General features: G+C 33.1%; 1 protein-coding gene across 2 annotated transcripts in view; it reads left to right on the plus strand.

Annotated features, from left to right (window-relative positions):
• Window positions 1-3,848: 3,848 nt before the first annotated feature.
• LOC136040358 (protein henna-like) overlaps window positions 3,849-18,581 on the plus strand; it is an 88,147-nt gene continuing 73,414 nt past the window's right edge. The window contains exons 1-2 of one of the 2 annotated variants that reach the window (XM_065724608.1): window positions 3,849-3,991; window positions 18,457-18,570. In XM_065724608.1, coding sequence (XP_065580680.1) covers window positions 3,932-3,991; window positions 18,457-18,570 — 174 coding nt within the window. In that variant the 5' untranslated portion in view covers window positions 3,849-3,931. Of the gene's footprint in view, window positions 3,992-17,474; window positions 17,633-18,456; window positions 18,571-18,581 lie in introns of those variants that run through there. The other variant, XM_065724607.1, reaches the window with a different exon arrangement.

The raw sequence follows: 18,581 nt of genomic DNA on the forward strand, positions 1-18,581 counted from the left end.
CACAGGGGCATAATAAGCGTTATAAATCATGCACAAACCGTTGCGGTTGTAACGGCTTTTCTTTGGGGATACGTATGCGACGCGTAGGTTTTTTACGGCTTGATTTACTAGGGATGAAAAGGTAGTGGAAAGTGCTGGACCGAAACACAGACCAAGCCAACTAACTAAAGAAGAACATGGCAGAATTGCAGTCCCAGCAACGAATGGAGCGACCGCATAATGGCCATTAAAACAAAAAAACTCGCATTTAGACGCATTAAGTGACAGTCCAATCTTAGATAGCCCATTGGTTAATATGGTAAAATTGGAAAGCAATCCACGGCGAGTCCGGGGAACAAGAAGAACGTCGTGTGTATATGAAACAGAAGACAAACCAATATTACCGTAAGAAACAGAACTTTTAAGGGGACGCAGGCACGATGCAAGCACACATTTAAATGTACTAGAAGACAATACGGCAGAAGTTGCAACCTATCTATTTCTAGCAGCAGTTTTCACACCATGAAGTGGCAAAAACCATGAGACTAAGTCGAAAATTTTCTGAGAAAAAAGGAATAAAACAAGAGCTAAGAGCTCATATGGCACTTGTGACGAGGTTGGAAGAACCGAGAGCTCATATGGCATGAGCTCTAGCCAAATTATAACAATCGATAGATTAATTAAAAAAAAATCAGAGGTTTAATGTTGGTCGGCATTTAAAGTAAGAGCTCTGAGACACAAGGTCCTTTTAAATATCAAAATTCATTAAGATCCGATCACCCACTCACAAGTTAAAATACCTCATTTTTCTAATTTTTCCTCTCCATTCACCCCCCCCCCCCAGATGGTTGAATCGGGGAAATCAACTTTATCAAGTCAATTTGTGCAGGTCCCTGACACGCCTACCAATTTTCATTGTCCTGTCACGTCCAGAAGTACCGAACTCCCCAAAGCACTGGATCCCCTAACTATCCCAAAGAGAGTGGATCCAGTCCTGTTTCGTCAATCACCTATCTACGACATTTGCTTATTCTACCCACCAAGTTTCATCCCGATCTCTCCACTCTAAACGTTTTCCAAGATTTCTGGTGTCTCCCTCCAACCCTCACCTAATGTCACCAGAACTGGTCGGGGTTTGAAATAAGAGATCTCAGACACGAGTTCCTTCTTAACATCAAATTCAATAATACCTCACGAACGGTCGTCCGCTCTTAAGTTAAAAGTACCTCAATTTTGTAATTTTTCCGAATTAAAACCCCACTCCCCCGCCAGATGGTAGAATCGAGGAAACAACTATTTCAAACTTAATCTGGTCTGGTCTCTGATACGCCTGCCAAATTTCATCGTCCTAGCTTATCTGGAAGTGCCTAAACTAGCAAGACCAGGACTGACAGACCGACAGACCTACAGAATTTGCGATCACTGTATGTCACTTGGTAAATACCAAGTGCCATACAAAGTAATTTTCTCTGGGACTGGAATATTTGGTTGACTTATTTTGGAAAAGGGTTATTTCCAAACTTTGGGCAAGCCATGGGTGGAAGTAGTTATAGCCCTACTAAACTGAAGGAAAACTCAACTTTCTTAAAACTTGAACCCCCACCCCACCCTATTTTAGATAGGGCTTGTGGTATCACAGCTCGATATGAGCCCTGATCCTAGTCATTTTTGGTCTAGTTTTCATTTGAATCCGTTGCTCCATTCGCAAGTTATACTAAATTAAACAAAAAGCTTCACTGAGATCCATCAATCTCTCGCAAGCTACACTGAATTAAATGAAAAGCTCAACTTTTAATAAGCTTGGGTCTCTATCCCAGAACTCAATACATACCATACTCTTAGGCGTCTTTATTGAATTTTCATCGAAATTCAACTCCATATGCAAGTTACAGTGAATTAAATAAAAAGCTCGAATTTTGTTTAACACTTAAAGCCCAATTGCCCTAATTAAGCTCAATTTTAAATCCAAATAGTTCAATTTCAGTACAAATCTGACTGGCGGTTCTCCTGCTATACTCGATTCCACAGAGGGGCGGACAGACAGACAGATCTCAAAAACCTATCTTGATGGATATTTCTTTTCATACTGGACTTTTCAAAGTTATATCATTATTGAAGCTAATCCGATTTCCAACAATGATATTTACTAAGTTTGAAAATTTTGGTTTCTTTTTTTAATGTTTTTGAATTGTTGTAATCCCTTGTCAAAATAGAGAGTCGACATTTATAATTATTGTAAGTTTTTGTTTTTTGGACCTTCCTATTGACATTATATAAACTAATTGCATACAAACCTGTAAGCTTAATCCTCTAGCGAGTTGATTTTATCAAACAAAAAAGCAAACTAATTTTAAACTATTCAGGTATTTTTCTAGTTTGAATTAAAACGTTAAACCTATTGCTCAGGCACCGTACATATTTTGGCAGTTTACATAATAACTTCAGCGATTCAGAACTGAATTTAATAATTTTTTCAACTTTTTTTTATATTCTTAAAAAGACAATGTTTATACTTATAAGCAAAGTAATTTTGTCATGATTTTATTCTAACAACAAATTCTACTAAGCTTCAAACTTTTGATTTTTTTTTAAGGTTTTTGAATTGTTGTAATCCCTTTTTAAAATACATAAGATGTTTTTTGCTATGACTAGTTTTTTGCTCTTTAAACAATTTAGTGTAAACTTTTCCATGCATATGAATCTTCAATTTTCCACATACTTGTGACAAGTGTGACTACATCACTGCAATACTGATGTATATAAAAATGACATCACTCATATAAATATCTTTGTTCCAAAATCAATTACCTTAATTAATTTTCTCAAAATTCTGACCTATCTAGATCGTTTTTTTTTAGGCCAGAATGTCCCAGGAAGCGAATTTTCCAAAAACTAAAGAAAAAAATTAAATAAAAATAAAAAAAGAAAAAACTAAAAGAAAGAAAAAAGAAAAAAACTAAAAAAAAATATAAAAACTAAAAAAGAAAAAAAGTAAAAAAGAAAAAAACTAAAAAAAAGAAAAAACTAAAAAAGAAAAAAAAAGAAAAAAACTAAATAAAAGCTAAAAAAACTAAAAAAACTAAAAAGAAAAAAGAAAAAAAACTAAGAAAAAACTAAAAAAAAAACGGAAAACTAAAAGCAAGGAAAAAAACGACTTCTTGTGATGGTTAATGAAAGGAAAAAGCACGTTTTCGCAAAGACGTTTTGAAAAATGACGCAACGACGTTTTTTGATAGTTAACGAAAAAAAGGCCCACTAATGGGCCTTTGAATACATTGAATTATGCATTAATGCAAGGATTTTGATGCTTTGAATGTGCTACAGTGGGTTAATTTGAATAGAACGAGTAACCCATCCAGGAAAATTGGGTTTTTCAAGCCAAAAACTTTCGGCAAATTGTTTACATATACCATTAGGGATAATATTGTGCTGATGTGGGGGAAAGGAATATAGATTTTGATATGGTCTAAACAGCGCAGAAATTAAGTTGCTAATCGATTTTAAGGTGAGGTAGCTACCAAAACCTAAAAGTAATAGGAGTGTTTTGGGCTATTATATGGCTTTTACCCCTTTCCATTCACATTAAAAATATTTGCACAACAGTCGAAAAAAATGGTAAAAAAAAATATCGCGTTTTTGTGTACGTGACTAGCAGGCAACCTTAAAATTAACAGAACTAATTAGCTAAATTAAGAAAATGAAAATAATACTTCACTGTCAGGCCTTGAATTATAAACTGTACTGCATATGTAAGTTTGATAAGTAATTTAGATTACTGGTCGATTGAAAATCCCATGCTGAATAAACATGGTAATATACCTTTATAATGTATGCATATATTTTGACAAAACAGCCCCTAAGGTAAAGGTTTAACTGAATTGGATATTATGATGTTAACCAGTAACATTTTGTAACTTAGTTTGGCTTTAGACACAAAAACTATTTTCTCGTCATGACAAAAGGAAGATTAATTGATATTGTGGATGGTCAAGAAACACATGAATGCCCTAAGGTAGAAAGCATTTTTTTTTCTGATGTAGTCTTTGAACTATTTAAAAAAAAAGTTAGCTATTACAGTCCGAAGCGACCCGACAATCCTTTTAAGGCTCAGGTGATTTTTTGTGTCAATTACAAAAATTTTTGTTTTTTGAAATAATTAATATAGAAAGCCCAATGTGTTCCACTAGAAACGGTTGTCATTTCTGCTTCCCCTAAAATTCCAATTACTTCATTTGTAATAGTTATTTTTGAAAAATTAGGTCAAGTTAGACTTTTTCTTTTTTAATGGTATGAAAAGATAACAGACCTGAGTTTTCCTTAATCAGTTGCAGATTTTCATGCTAATAAAGATATATATTGCGACCTGGAATTATATTTTTACAACCACGAATGGCTTACAGCAAAACTAATATATACAGCCAAAAAAAACTGGTAGGCTATACACCAATATTTTTTTTTCTTTACTCTGCGTTTTCTAGGAAAATTAATCTCTGGAGTATTAATCCTTGAGTTTTTAGACTGGGTTTTAAACACTTTGAACACATCGAACCTTATCAGTTAAATAAGGAATTTGTTTTGCTTTTTTCAAGACAAAACAATCCCTAACTTTTGTACGCCAGTGCAAACATGGAGGGGGTATGTGTTAATATATACCGGCTTTGTTTTCCTTCAGGTTTAGTCCAAAGGGCCACCTGTGTACATTTGGCTCTAATAATATACATTTCAAATATTTCATGTTATCTCTATAAATAATTCTCCAATGCCACCTACCCCTTAGTCTCTTATCTAGTCTTATATAGGATGAGGTGGTCTAATGAGGTGTTCCTGCTCACATGTTCGTAGGATGAAAAGATAGTACAATGAAAAAATATTTAATGGAGGTTATGCAACGAATGTATCTTACTAAAATACACAATTAAATTCCGGTAGCGTCAATAAGGGTGGTAGGGAGGGAGGTATTCCTTCCTCGAAGACAGTTTCCACCCCCTACCAAGATTTTGAAAATGTCTGGGTTTTTTTATTCTCATTGTCAAACGACATTTTAGGTATTATCATTGAAAAACAACGAAGCTGTCACCCTCTAGGTTTTAAATATACATTTATTTGCTAATATTTGCAAAAATATATGACACTCAAACCATCAGCATAACCGAAGTCTAGGAGAGTTTTCAATTCCAATTTGGTTCAGTGGCAGATCCAGGGGTGGGCACGCCCTCCCCCTTGACGTAGTGGTGGATTTGTGTTTGGGACCGCTTGTTCTGATTTTGGTTAAAACGAAAGTTATTTGTTTTGTAATTAGTTTTAATATTTGAGTTTTCAATAAGTTTTTAATCATTAAGACTGTTTCATTTTGCCAACCAGTTTGAAACAAGGTTTCAGTTACTTTGTGCGGTCTCCGTTAGATTTTACTAATGACGCATACCGCCAAAAAGAATTTAATTCAATTTAGGTTAATCAAGGGAATCTGTCCGTATTACCACAAAAGCCAACTGAGAGGCGAAAATATTCATTTCATTATAACAAGGAGGGAAAATTTTAAATCCTAACCTCCTTTGGCAGTCAAAATGATACTTTAGGATTGTGCTGTCGCAACGGGGCTGAAAAGAACAATATCCACTTCTTTTTATTGTCAAAATATTGTCAAAAAACGCCCCTCTCTTTACGGTAAAGTTTTCTACTGTTCTAAAAACTAGAGTTAAGAGAAAGAGTCAAATTTTAGCGTAAAGATTGGTGCGTTGAGGAGGAAAAGCTCCTTTCATAGACGGAGTAATTTCTGTTCGTTTTAAGTTTTAATGTCGCTCCTTACTTCAGTTAAAAAAACTTGTTTTTTTTAAACTAAGGACTAAAGGGATCTGACGACTTAGGCACTCTCAATTATTAATAAGGCACTCTAATAATGAAAATCTTGTCAACGCACCCTTTCGCCTACCTAAACCATACCATTCTTGTCTTAAAACTTTATCTACAACGTCTCTAAGTCTAAAAAGTAGCATCATATATCATAAAAGGGATTTGCTTCCTAGAGATACCAAGCTAATGTCTCTATATCTACCAAACTCAATCTTGTCAACTTTCTTATAAAGGGGTTTAATTGAAGTTTTCCTAAAACAGCTAGGTACTTTTCCTTTTTTCAAAAATCAAATTCATAATCTTTAGTTGTTCATCTCTATCTTCACAATCACTATATTTCAAAAACTCATTTACCACACTATCAGCACGAGGTCTTTTTCTTTTTTAATCCCTTTAATAGGCTACTGTTTCAGTATTTTTCCTACGGAAAATAAAATAATCTTACTTCACCTTAATCTTCACAGCGTTTTTCATTGTAATCTACAACATTTCGTGTAACTTTGTCACGATTTAACACATTCTCAAAATTTTTTGCATGTCTCTCTTTAACTCTTTCTTTATCACTAATCGAGTCCCTGTTCCTATATTTAATTGGGCCTTACAATATTTTACTGTTATGTGGCCTGGCTGCATCCTCAGATCTTCGGCAGTTTTATCCATGGCATCTACTTCTCACTTCTTTAATTCATAGTTTAACCCCCTCTTTACTTTCTTTACATTCTGCTTATTCAAATATGATCTATCATTCAAATGCTTCTTGCACAAATCCCTCCTCTGTTCTACCAAGCTTAATACGTTTTCACTAATTTTCCTGTAACTGTGATTATAACTTCCTCCCTAAAACACCGTTAGCTACTTCACAGGCCATTTTCCAAAAAACTATTTTCTACATTGACAAATTTTACACTTTCAACTTTTATATTCAACTGTTCATGGTATATATCTCTCAATTTTCATCCTGGAGGTCCCCTCGAAAAAAAAATCATTGATACGTTATTGATCATATTAGTACAATGTTAGTGTCAGTTTATGACCGAGTACTGTATTAGTTTAACTAGTTTCTTATGCCTACAAATTCACAGCAGTCTATAATCATTAGCGGAATGTGATTATGATTTGCACTAAAATATTTGCTTTCTTATGACTGTTTCCTGATAATATTTAGAATATTCTAAATTAAAAGGTTGTAGTATGGAATATTAATGTAAGCTATTTATGTCAGGGTCGAAGGGAGGGCTTGTCTTTTTATAATGAATTTTTGTGCTACTGTGTTTGAATTTGATCACTAGGAAATTATGTTCCCTGAGAACTATAAAACAAAAGTTTTCAATAAGATAGAGGAGGGATAAGTAAATGCATGCGTTCAGACCCGCAAAATACCCTAGTTTTGTGTTCGGTACATGTCAAGCTCGACAATACGTTGGGTATTATTATCACAATCAACTGTCTATTGCAGCGCCAGGCCACCAGAGGCCGGCAAAGCAATACACACTGATCCTCAGGTCCATGCTGTTCAGAGCATCATTCTCTACTCCCTCCCACAAAAAATTCTACATCCTTTAGTGCGTATGATTATGAACGGTTTAGTATGACTTCTTTCTATCCCATTCAAGGATTTATGGCTCTTTTCAAAGTGAAGTAGCAAGGTAAATCAAAAGACATCATGTCTTACCGGTTTATAAAAACGGTCTATCGGTAACATTTAGGCAATGGTGTGGTATATCAAGGTGAAACTCTCTGAGAGCTTTGCCGAGGGGTGGGGGAAAGTGGACGTTTGACCCTGCGTTGGGGAACAGGGAAGAAGTAAATTAGAAGACAGTATATGCATCCTGGTTATCTACATACTGCATTTGCAATGCCTTGGGAACAATGCAGAGGGGGAAGAGTTTAACTTTTCTAGTACTATAGAATCACATAGGCAAGGGACAGAGAGACTTTAAATATAGTGCTGGCGAAGGGGTGTCGAAAATGTTATGTCTCTGATCTACCTGTTTTCACACAATAAGCCCCTATCGGAATTAGGTTTTATTCGTCCAAGTAGCGACGCAAATCGAAAGACGGGATATTGGACGAAATTATGCTAAACGCCATTTGATTTTCTTTTTTTTTTCAACACAGATCAGCTTTAAAACGCTTTAGTACAGAAGATGACATGGAATTACGCGATTTTTTATTTCATGCGAATAATAATCCCACTTTCCATGCACCCAAAATTCTGTAGCAAATTGTTAAGTCGCTCCCAATGACATAGTTATTAGGTTTTCGACTATGCTGAACAAAATAGATATCTCAAAATTTTGATCTGGTGACTTTGGGAAAAAAATGAGCATGGGGGAGCCTAAATGCCCTCTAATTTTTTGGTAACTTAAAATGGTCACTAGCATTTTTCATTTCTGTTAGAAACAGCCCTCTCGCGACATTGTAGGATCCTTTTTATACAATCCTAATAAGGGGGAATCAATGCCAGGTTTGCTTCTCACTCAATTGGACTATCTATCTTGGATTTTTCTACAATTAGCCATGGCATGATGCCCACAACTATTCCATTTTAGTTTTTCCATTTTTAGTTCCAAAACTAGTTTTTTTTAAACTGAAAGTAAGGAGCGACATCAAAACTTAAAACGAACAGAAATTACTCCGTGTATGAAAGGGGCTGTTCCCTTCTCAACGCCCCACTCTTTACGCTAAAGTCCTTACTTTCATTAAAAAAAAACTAGTTTTTTAATTTAATTTCTGAACGTTTTTGAATTAATGCATGTTTGATTTTGGCTCTCTGCACATAAATAATTAAAATGAAATTTGTATATTAATTCTTTTTTTTGGCTGAATGGCTTTCTCTTAGTTTTGATCAGACGATTTTGAGACAAAAGGGTTGGGGGAGAAGGCCTAGTTGCCCTCCAATTTGTCGGTTACTTAAAAAGGCAACTAGAACTTTTAATTTTTAACGAACGTTTTCATTAGCACAAAATACACGTAACTTAAGAACTAACTTACGTAACGAACTTCTATATTCGTATATTTTTATTATGTATAATATGAGGGGGTGTGTCCCCTCGTTAATACCTCGCTCTTACACTAAAGCTTAAATTTTGTCCCAATTCCTTAAGAATGATTTCTGAATCCCAAAGGCCGTAGAATAAATAGTTGAAATTACTAAAAATGCTTTAGTATAAAGAGCGAGGTATTTAGGAGATGAACCCCTCATATGCGTATAAATCTCTCTTTGTTTTAAGTTCTAATGCTGCTCCTTCTTTCAGTTGAAGAAGCTTTTTTATATTTATTTTTTCATTGTTTTTTTATAATAATGCTAGAAAATCCTGCGCCCCCTTCATTGGATTTTCCTTCCCCCATGACAAATGCTTTCAAGAAAATATCCTCTTACGTAGGCCCCTTAACCCCCCCCCAGCCAAAAAAAATCCCTTAAAACGTCTTTACACTTCCTAATAACCATTACTGTATGTAAACACTGGTCAAAGTTTGTAACTTGCAGCCCCTCCCCCGAGGACTCTGGGGGAGTAAGTCATCCCCAAAGACATAGTTATTAAGTTTTTCGACCATGCTGAACAAAGTGGCAATCTCAAAATTTTGATCTGTTGAATTTGGGAAAAAATGGGCGTGGGAGTGGGCCTAGGTGTCCTCCAATTTACATTCTAAAAAATTTAGAGCCAATTACAAAGCGAATCAAACATTTGTCTAAATGCACTTTTGTTGCTTTTTTACCAGTCGGGTAAATGTAAATCTAATATTCTAATCTAACATTCTAGGACCACTTGGTCGATACGATGACCATTGGAAAAACAAAAATAAATAAACACGCATCCGATCGGTCTTCTGGCAAAAAATACGAAGTTCCGCATTTTTGTAGATAAGAGCTTGAAACTTCTACAATGGGGTTCTTTGATACGTTGATTGCGATGTTATGATTTTCGTTAAGATTCTATTACCATTAGGGGGTGTTTCCCCCTATTTTCCAAAGTAAGGCAAGTTTCTCAGGCTCGTGGCTTTTGATGAGTTAGACTAAATTTGATGAAACATATATATTTAAAATCAACATAAAAATCCGATTTTTTATGTATCTCTTAGTATCAAAATTCTATTTTTTAGAGTTTCGTTTACTATTGAGCCGGTTCGCTCCTTACTACAGTTCGTAACCACTAACTGTTTGAAAAGCAGTGCAAAAAAAACAGTGAAAAGCAAAAAAAAACAAATAAACACGCATCCGTGATCTGTCTTCTGGCAAAAAATGCAAAATTCCTCATTTTCAAACAGTTCGTGGTAACGAACTGTAGTAAGGAGCGACCCGGCTCAAAAGTAACCGAAACTCTAAAAATGGAATTTTGATACCAACAGTTACATCAAAAGAATCGTATTTTAATGCTGATTTTAAATATATAAGTTTCATCAAGATCAGTTATACACATAAAAAGTTACGAGCCTGAGAAAATGTGCCTCATTTTAACAAATAGGGGGAAACATCCCTAAAAGTCATACAATCTTAACGAAAATTACACCATTAGGTTCAGCGTATCAGACAACCTTATTGTAGAAGTTTTAAGCTCCTATCTACAAAAATGTGGAGTTTCGCATTTTTTGCCAGAAGACAAATCACGGATGCGTGTTTATTTGTTTGTTTTTTTGTTGCTTTTTTCCCCAGGGGTGATCGTATCGACTGAGTGGTCCTAGAATGTCGCGAAAGGGCTCATTCTAACGGAAATTAAAAGTTCTAGTGCCTTTTTTAAGTGACCAAAAATTGGAGGGCACCTAGGCCCCCTCCCACGCTCATTTTTCCCAAAAGTCACTGGATCAAATTTCTGAGATAGCCATTTTATTCACCATAGTCGAAAACATAATAATTGTGTCTTTAGGGACGACTTACTCCCCCAAAGTCCCAGTGGGAGGGGCTACAAGTTACAAACTTTGACCTGTGTACATATAGTAATGGTTACTGGGAAGTGTACAGGCGTTTTCAGGAGGATTTTTTTGGTTTAGGGGGAGACTTGAGGGGGGGTTACGTGGGAGGATATTTCCATGGAGAAGCTTCACATGGGGGAAGATAATTTCAATGAAGGGGGCGCAGGATTTTCTAGTATAATTTGAAAAAGTAATGGAAAAATAAATATGAAGAGTTTTTTCTAATGAAAGTAAGGAGCAGCATTAAAACTTAAAACGAATAAAAATTATTACGCATATGAGGGGTTTACCCCCTCGTTATCCCTCACTCTTTACGCTAACGTATTTTTAGTAGTTTCAACTATTTATTCTACAGCCTTTGTGATTCAGAGGTCATTCTTAAGGAATTGGGACAAAATCTAAGCTTTAGTGTAAAGAGCGAGGTATCGACGAGGGTTGAACCGCCTCATACACGCAATAAAAACATACGAAAATAGAAGGTCGTTACGTAAGTTAATTCGTAAGTTACGTATATTTTTTACCAATGAAAACGTTTGTAAAAAATTAAAAGTTCTAGTTGCTTTTTAAAGTAATCAAAAACTTGGAGAGCAACTAGGCCTCCTCCCTCGCTCCTTTTTTCCCAAAATCATCCGATTATTTGCAATTAATGAATATGCAAATTTCGTTTTAATTATTTATGTGCGGAGAGCCGAGATCAAAACATGCATTAATTCAAAAACGCCCAGAAATTAAGTAAAAAAAAACAAGTTTTTAAATGAAAGTAAGGAGCAACATTAAAACTTAAAACGAACAGAAATTAATCCGTATATGAAAGGGGCTTTTCCTCCTCAACGCCCCGCTCTTTACGATAAAGTTTCTTACTGTTTTAAAAATAGAGTTAAGAGAAAGAGTCAAACTTTAGCGTAAAGAGCGGGCGTTGAGGGGGAAAAGCTCCTTTCATATACGGAGTAATTTCTGTTGGTTTTAAGTTTTAATGTTGCTCCTTACTTTCATTTAAAAAAAACTTGTTTTTTTTTATTTAATTGTAGATAGGAGCCTGAAACTTCAACAGTACGGTTTTCTGATACGCTGAAGCTGATGGTGTGATTTTCGTAAGATCCTATGACTTCTAGTATGTGTTTCCCCCTATTTTCTAAAATAAGGCAAATTTTTCTCAGGCTTGTTACTTTTGATGGGTAACACTGAAATTAATGAAACTTATATATTTAAAATCAGCATAAAAATTCAATCCTTTTGATTTTGATATTGGTATCAAAATTCCGTTTTTAGAGTTTCAATTACTATTGAGCCGGGTCTCGCCTTACTACAGTTCGTTATCACGAACTGTTTGATAAGGAGGCCAAAGGTTTGATTCTAATTGAATAAATAAAATTGAAAAAGTAGAATTATCTTATAAAAAGAAATTGAATAAGTGATATTTGAATAGTGTAATGTATTTCCATTTTAATGCTGTAATAACTGGGAAAGAGACTATTTGGAATAATATATTGCTTTCAGTGAAGCGCCAATGACGCAGTAGGCTTTAGATTTTTAAACTTTGGAAAGGAGGCAGTAGCTAAATTCTTGTTTGCAGTGAAACTAAATCTGTCGTGAACGGTCTTGGGAAGAAATAAGGTTAAACTAAATATCAGGTATATAATGATGTCAACTGCTGAAAAGCCAATCAGTTCAAAATTTGATTGTTATAATTGTCTTATTATAGTTTCATTTTTTGTTTTCAATTTTGTAATATTATTTATTATTTTATTTATTTATTTTTATATTATTATTTTAATATTATTATTTATTATTTTTTATTTATTTATAATTATAATTTTAATTATAATTTTATTGAATATTATAATAATTAATAAATATTTTAAAATTAATAAATTAAAATTAATAAATTAATAAAAATTTAATTATTTTATTTTATTTACTTAATATTTAATATAATTAATTAAAATTATATTTTATAATTAATTATAATTTTATTTATAATTATTAATTATTATGTTTTATATTATAATATTATTTATTTTTATTATTTAATATTTCAATATGTAAGAAAATGTTTGTAATAAAGCACCATTTTCAGTAAAGCGTCAGTGACGCAGTAGGTTTTAGACTTTTACAGCTAGGGAAGGAGGCTGTACCCATACTGTTCTTTGAATTGAGTTTTGTTCGTTTCAATCTTAATTTCCATATTTAATTAAAGCTTTATTCATTTTAAGGTTTATTTATTCATTTATATTAGTAGGCCTACATGTTGTATGTTTGTTTGCTATGATTGTTTATTTAGTTTCTGTTCGTTTTGGGTTTCATTTATGCTATAATCTATATATATAAAAATAAGTTGTCTGTGTGTGGATCTGTGGATGGATCAGGTGACGTCACCTGAAAAAACTGGATCAGGTGACGTCACCTGAAAAAACTGGATCAGGTGACGTCAAAACTGAAAAAACTAAAAAAGGCAAAAACTACAAAAAAAGCTAAAAACTAATAAAAAAAATAAAAAAGCTAAAAAACTAAAAAAACTAAAAAAAGGCAAAAACTACAAAAAAAAAACTAAAAACTAATGAAAAAGCTAAAAAACTAAAAAAACTAAAAAAAGTAAAAAAAGGCAAAAACTACAAAAAAAACTAAAAACTAATTAAAAAAATAAAAAAGCTAAAAAACTAAAAAAACTAAAAAAACTAAAAAAAGGTAAAAAACTAAAAAAACTAAAAACTAAAAAAAAGCTAAAAAAAAGGAAAAAACTGAAAAATAAGCTAAAATAAAGGTAAAAACCAATAAAAAACTAAAAAAAAACTGAAAAAACTAAAAAAAGGCAAAAACTACAAAAAAAAACTAAAAACTAATAAAAAAAAGTAAAAAAGCTAAAAAACTAAAAAAACTAAAAAAAACTAAAAAAGGTAAAAAACTAAAAAAAATAAAAAATAAAAAAAAACTAAAAAAAAAGGAAAAAACTGAAAAATAAGCTAAAATAAAGGTAAAAACCAATAAAAATTTTCATCTAAAAAACTAAAAAAAAAACTAAAAAAGGTAAAAACTAAAAGAACTAAAAAAGAAAAAAATAAATGACGACACTCAAAGAGAAAGCGACCAGGACAAAAGGAATGTTCGATTAGCAATCAACAAAGCACCGGGACACAGGGAGTATAAATGACGACCAGGACATAAGTAAAAAAAAAAACTAACAAAACTAAAAAGAAGGTAAAAACTACAAAAAAACTAAAAAGAAAAAAAAACTAAAAACTAATAAAAAAACTAAAAAATCTAAAAATCTAAATAAACTAAAAAAGAAAAAAAAAGGAAAAAAATAAAGGAGAAAAACAAAACTAAAAAACGAATGTATATACAGACCGGGACACCGGGATACAAATGACGACCGGGACACAGGGAATATAAATGACGACCGGGACACAGGGACACAACTACAACGGGGACACCGGGGGAAACAGGGGGATATAAATGACGACCGGGAAACCGGGACAGGGAATGGTCGATTAGCAATCACCATCAACAAAGCTCAAGGGCAATCATTAGAATCATGAGGTATAGATCTGAATACAGATTGTTTTCCCATGGACCATTATATGTTGCATGTTCAAGAGTCGGTAAACCTGACAATCTATTTATATGCAAAGACAATGGGACAGCAAAGAATGTTGTATATTCGCAAGTTTTACGTAGTTAAAACCATATATATATATATATATATATATATATATATATATATATATATATATATATATATATATATATATATATATATATATATATATATATATATATATATATATATATATATATATATATATATATCTATATTCACAGGTGGGACATAGGGACACAACTACAATGGCGCGTAACTATTATGGCGCGTAACTATTATGGCGCGTAACGACTTACGCGCGCGGGGGGGCTTGGGGGGGGGCGCGAAGCGCCCCCACCAACTAGGTGTTGGGGTGACGCGAAGCGCCACCCCAACAGCTAGTAGTAAAATATTTGTGTTCGTTTTAAGCTTGATGTGTATATTCGGTTTAAGCTGTACTCTTTTAAAGATTTATTTATTTATTTATATTAACGCAACAAAAGAATAAAAATAAAAGCAAAACAGAACCAGAAGAATGAAAATTAGGAATAATGCAAGAAGAGATAAGAAAACTAGAAAAAACATTTTGTTTAAACCAAATAAAATTGAACTCCCCCCCTCCCGCACAAGAAAACCCATGTATTTAATACCCATGTATTTAAATACCCATGTATTTAAGCTATCCCAACCAAATCCGGGTAACAAGAGTCAAGCCTAATATAGGTTAGATTTTAATTACTTTTAGTTATAATGAAGAACAATTCTGAATTTAGCCTTCTCTTCTTCATTTGATTAGTCTTAATCCCTTTTTTCTTATTGTTAGACGTTTCTGTTAGTTTCTGGTTTTTATCAGCATTGAACATGCCTCGTTCGATGTGCATATTTTATATAAAAAATTAGCGTTCTTTTTTGTATCTTTCCTTGCTGTTTTCTGGCCGGCATTAACCCCTGGAAAATACCAACCCCCCCCCCGCCGCAAAAAATACCACCCAACCCCCCACCCACCCCCGCGGGAAATACCCCCAAGAAATAGCCCTCCATGGATCTCTTTGGTAAATTCCACCCTCATACAAAGGACTAGAACTCTCAATTTCTGATCTAATAAGCACAACCGAAGCATCTGCCACCTTCAGTTAGAGGTGTAAATGAGGAAGGGACAGCCTTCCTCCTCTATGGAATAAATTCTGCTCATTTTGGGGTTTAGTGTAATTCTTTACTTTCGTAATAACAGCGTAGGCCAGAAATATTCCCGGATATCGTAAGGGAGTAGACATCAATTTCACATTATTGATGCGTTCTTTAAGATGTCTTTTTTACCATCCCCCCTCTAAAAACGTTTCTTGGAAAACACCCTTTTGCTGCCTTTTTGCTGGGAAACTTTTCCACTAAGAAGGGAATAACCGGTATGATTTAAGAACAATCAGAAATTAAAGTCTTTTTCCATTGAAAGTGCACCAAGAAAAATTCAAAAACCTTACTAAAGAAAACTAAAAGTTTGAAGCCTAGTAGGTATCGTTGTTAGAAATTGGACTTGGCTTAGTAATCAAATATCTTTGAAAAGGCAGCAATATGAAAAGACAGCAAGTTATCTCAAATTGTCTGCAGTTAGAAGACAAGCGACAATGAGACTCCATATATAGTGTCTTTTCAATTTAATGTCTTTTCACACTGGACTTTTCAAGATATTTGATTCTAATCCAATTTCTACCAACGATATATACTAAGCTTGAAACTTTTGGTTTTCTTTTTTAAGGTTTTTGAAGTGTTGTAATCCCTTGTCAAAATAGAGAATCATCATTGTAATAATTGCAAATTTTCTTTTTCTAGGCCTTCCTACTGACATTTTATAACTGATTGCGTTCAAACTTGTAAGCTTAATCACGTTGAGAGTTGATTTTATCAAACAAACAAAAAACTAGATTTTAAATTTTCAGGTTTTTTTTCTAGTTTGGATTAATACTTTAAAAATATTGCTCAGGCACCGTAAATACCTTTGCAGTTTACATAATAACTTTAGCGATTCTGAACGGAACTTAAAAAAATTTCGAATTTTTTCATGTTTTTAAAGACGTTACTTATACTTATAAGAAAATAAATTCGGTAATGAAGTTTTTCCAACAATGGTTTCTAATAAGCCTCCAACTTTTGGTTTTCTTTTTCAATGCTTTAAATTGCTGCAATCTCTTGTTAAAATGTATACAAATATTTTTACAATTACCAGTTTTTTGCTCTTTACGCAATTTAATGTCTTTTCGTACTGAAGTCTATTCAAAGATTTTTGCTTATTACAGCAAGTCCGATTTCTAACAACGATTTCTACTGAGCTTGAAACTTTTGGTTTTCTTTTTTAAGGTTTCCGAATTGTTGTAATCCTTTCAACATATATGCAAATATTTTTAAAGTTCTTACCTATCTAGATCGTTTTTTTAGGCCAGAATATCCCAGGACGCCAATTTTCCCGAAAAAATATGGAGCCGTTTTCGAAAAAAAATATAGATGGTTTCATTAGAGCACAAATCACACTCTGGTATTTAGAGGGTTTGGTTTGACATGATTATTTAATTTGATTTCTATTCTTTTTGGGATACATTTATTTATTTTTAGATGAATAAATTTCTATGTTTGAAACAATAAAATTCTAACATATTTAGTGTTTGAAACGATTATTCGTTTCAATTTCTGGTCGTTTTAGTTTAATTTATTCATCTACAGCAATTTTTGTTCAAGTTTAAAGTATAAATTATTTGACTTCATATCTGCTCCTCTAAAATTTGTGCATGGATCCTTTACCTTTCTTTTTTTAAACTCCTTTTGTGGAAATGTTTTTTAAAATCAATTTTGAAGATAAAGTTGTGTCGCAGGAGCTTTAATGCTCAAGGACGAACATTTGTTTAAAATTTGCGCATGGATCCTTTACCTTTCTTTTTTTAAACTCCTTTTGTGGAAATGTTTTTTAAAATCAATTTTGAAGATGAAGTTGTGTCGCAGGAGCTTTAATGCTCAAGGACGAACATTTGTTGTCGTATTTACGCCCAAAGTGGGTTTGAAAATGAGAAGTAATTAAAATGCTGATGAGAATTTAATCATTGCCCTCAAGTGCCCAAAGAAACATTGAAACAGGTTGTTCAACAAAAAAATTCGAACTTTATTTTTGGCATCGGTAATGGGTTGCTCCTTTTGATACTTGTTCGAAATTATGTAAAAGCCTACTTTAGTTTCATCAGAACTTTTGTTAGAGAAGTTAACATGGTAGTGACATACGATTTTATCAATCTTAATGGGAAAATAAAATCTGCTTTCGATCAAGCAGAACAGGTAAAAACTTTAAATTAAAATATAATTGAGTAATATGAATTAGTCTGTCTATAGACTAGCATTTTAGAAGATTATTTAAACCTCTAAAACAGGCAAGTGTGGGGAAACAGATTTCAGGGTAAAGGAGTAAATCTGTCAAATCAATAACAACAGGCGTAGCCTATATAGCAAGATTTTAATGGATGCTGAGACCAAAAACAGCTAAAATAAGCGAAGTTACAAGCTGCAAAAATTTCAGCTCAAGCTGCTGAAGCTCAGGCTACTAAAATTCTTCGCTAAAACAATTAGCCCAGACAAAGCACATGAGAATAAATAAATATCTAGTATTATAGCCTATTTTTAGCCTATTTTTAGGCTAATTTCAGGTCAGAGTTTTGCAAATCTTAAATAAGTTTATAAATCTTTTTTTTATAAATCTTAAATTTTGCAAATCTTAATAATCTTAAATCTTAAATAATTCTATGACTGTTTTGGATTGTGAATATTCATCTTTGACTTGCAGGTAAAATGATGGTTGTACCTATTGGTGGCATTAGACATGAACCACCTCAGCCCCCCCCCACTAAGTTATAGAAAATGCAAACTTGTTTATTTCGGTTACTTAATTTTACTTATGCAATGGAAAAATATAGACTTTAGGCAGAGCTTCCCCCTATCCAAAACATCTTGAACTCTTCTCAGTCAAAATGAATTGACAGGATTTTTACCAAAATGCTTTTTCTTTAATGTATAAAGCCTCACTACCTTTATTTTGGCGGGTTTCCATCTTTTGTTTTTTCTTTCTTTTTTACAGACAAGGTTTGGTGCTATTTTGTATTTTCTAGATCTCTTCAGATGGAGTTTATATCCTAGAAGACAGAAGTGAAAAGACAGCATACATTGTGTTCTCTCTTAAGGAAGAAGTGGGAGCATTGGCAAAGGCTTTGAAAATCTTTGAGGTACAAATTGT

Source organism: Artemia franciscana, chromosome 20 (genome assembly GCF_032884065.1).
Source record: "Artemia franciscana chromosome 20, ASM3288406v1, whole genome shotgun sequence".
NCBI lineage: Eukaryota > Metazoa > Arthropoda > Branchiopoda > Anostraca > Artemiidae > Artemia > Artemia franciscana.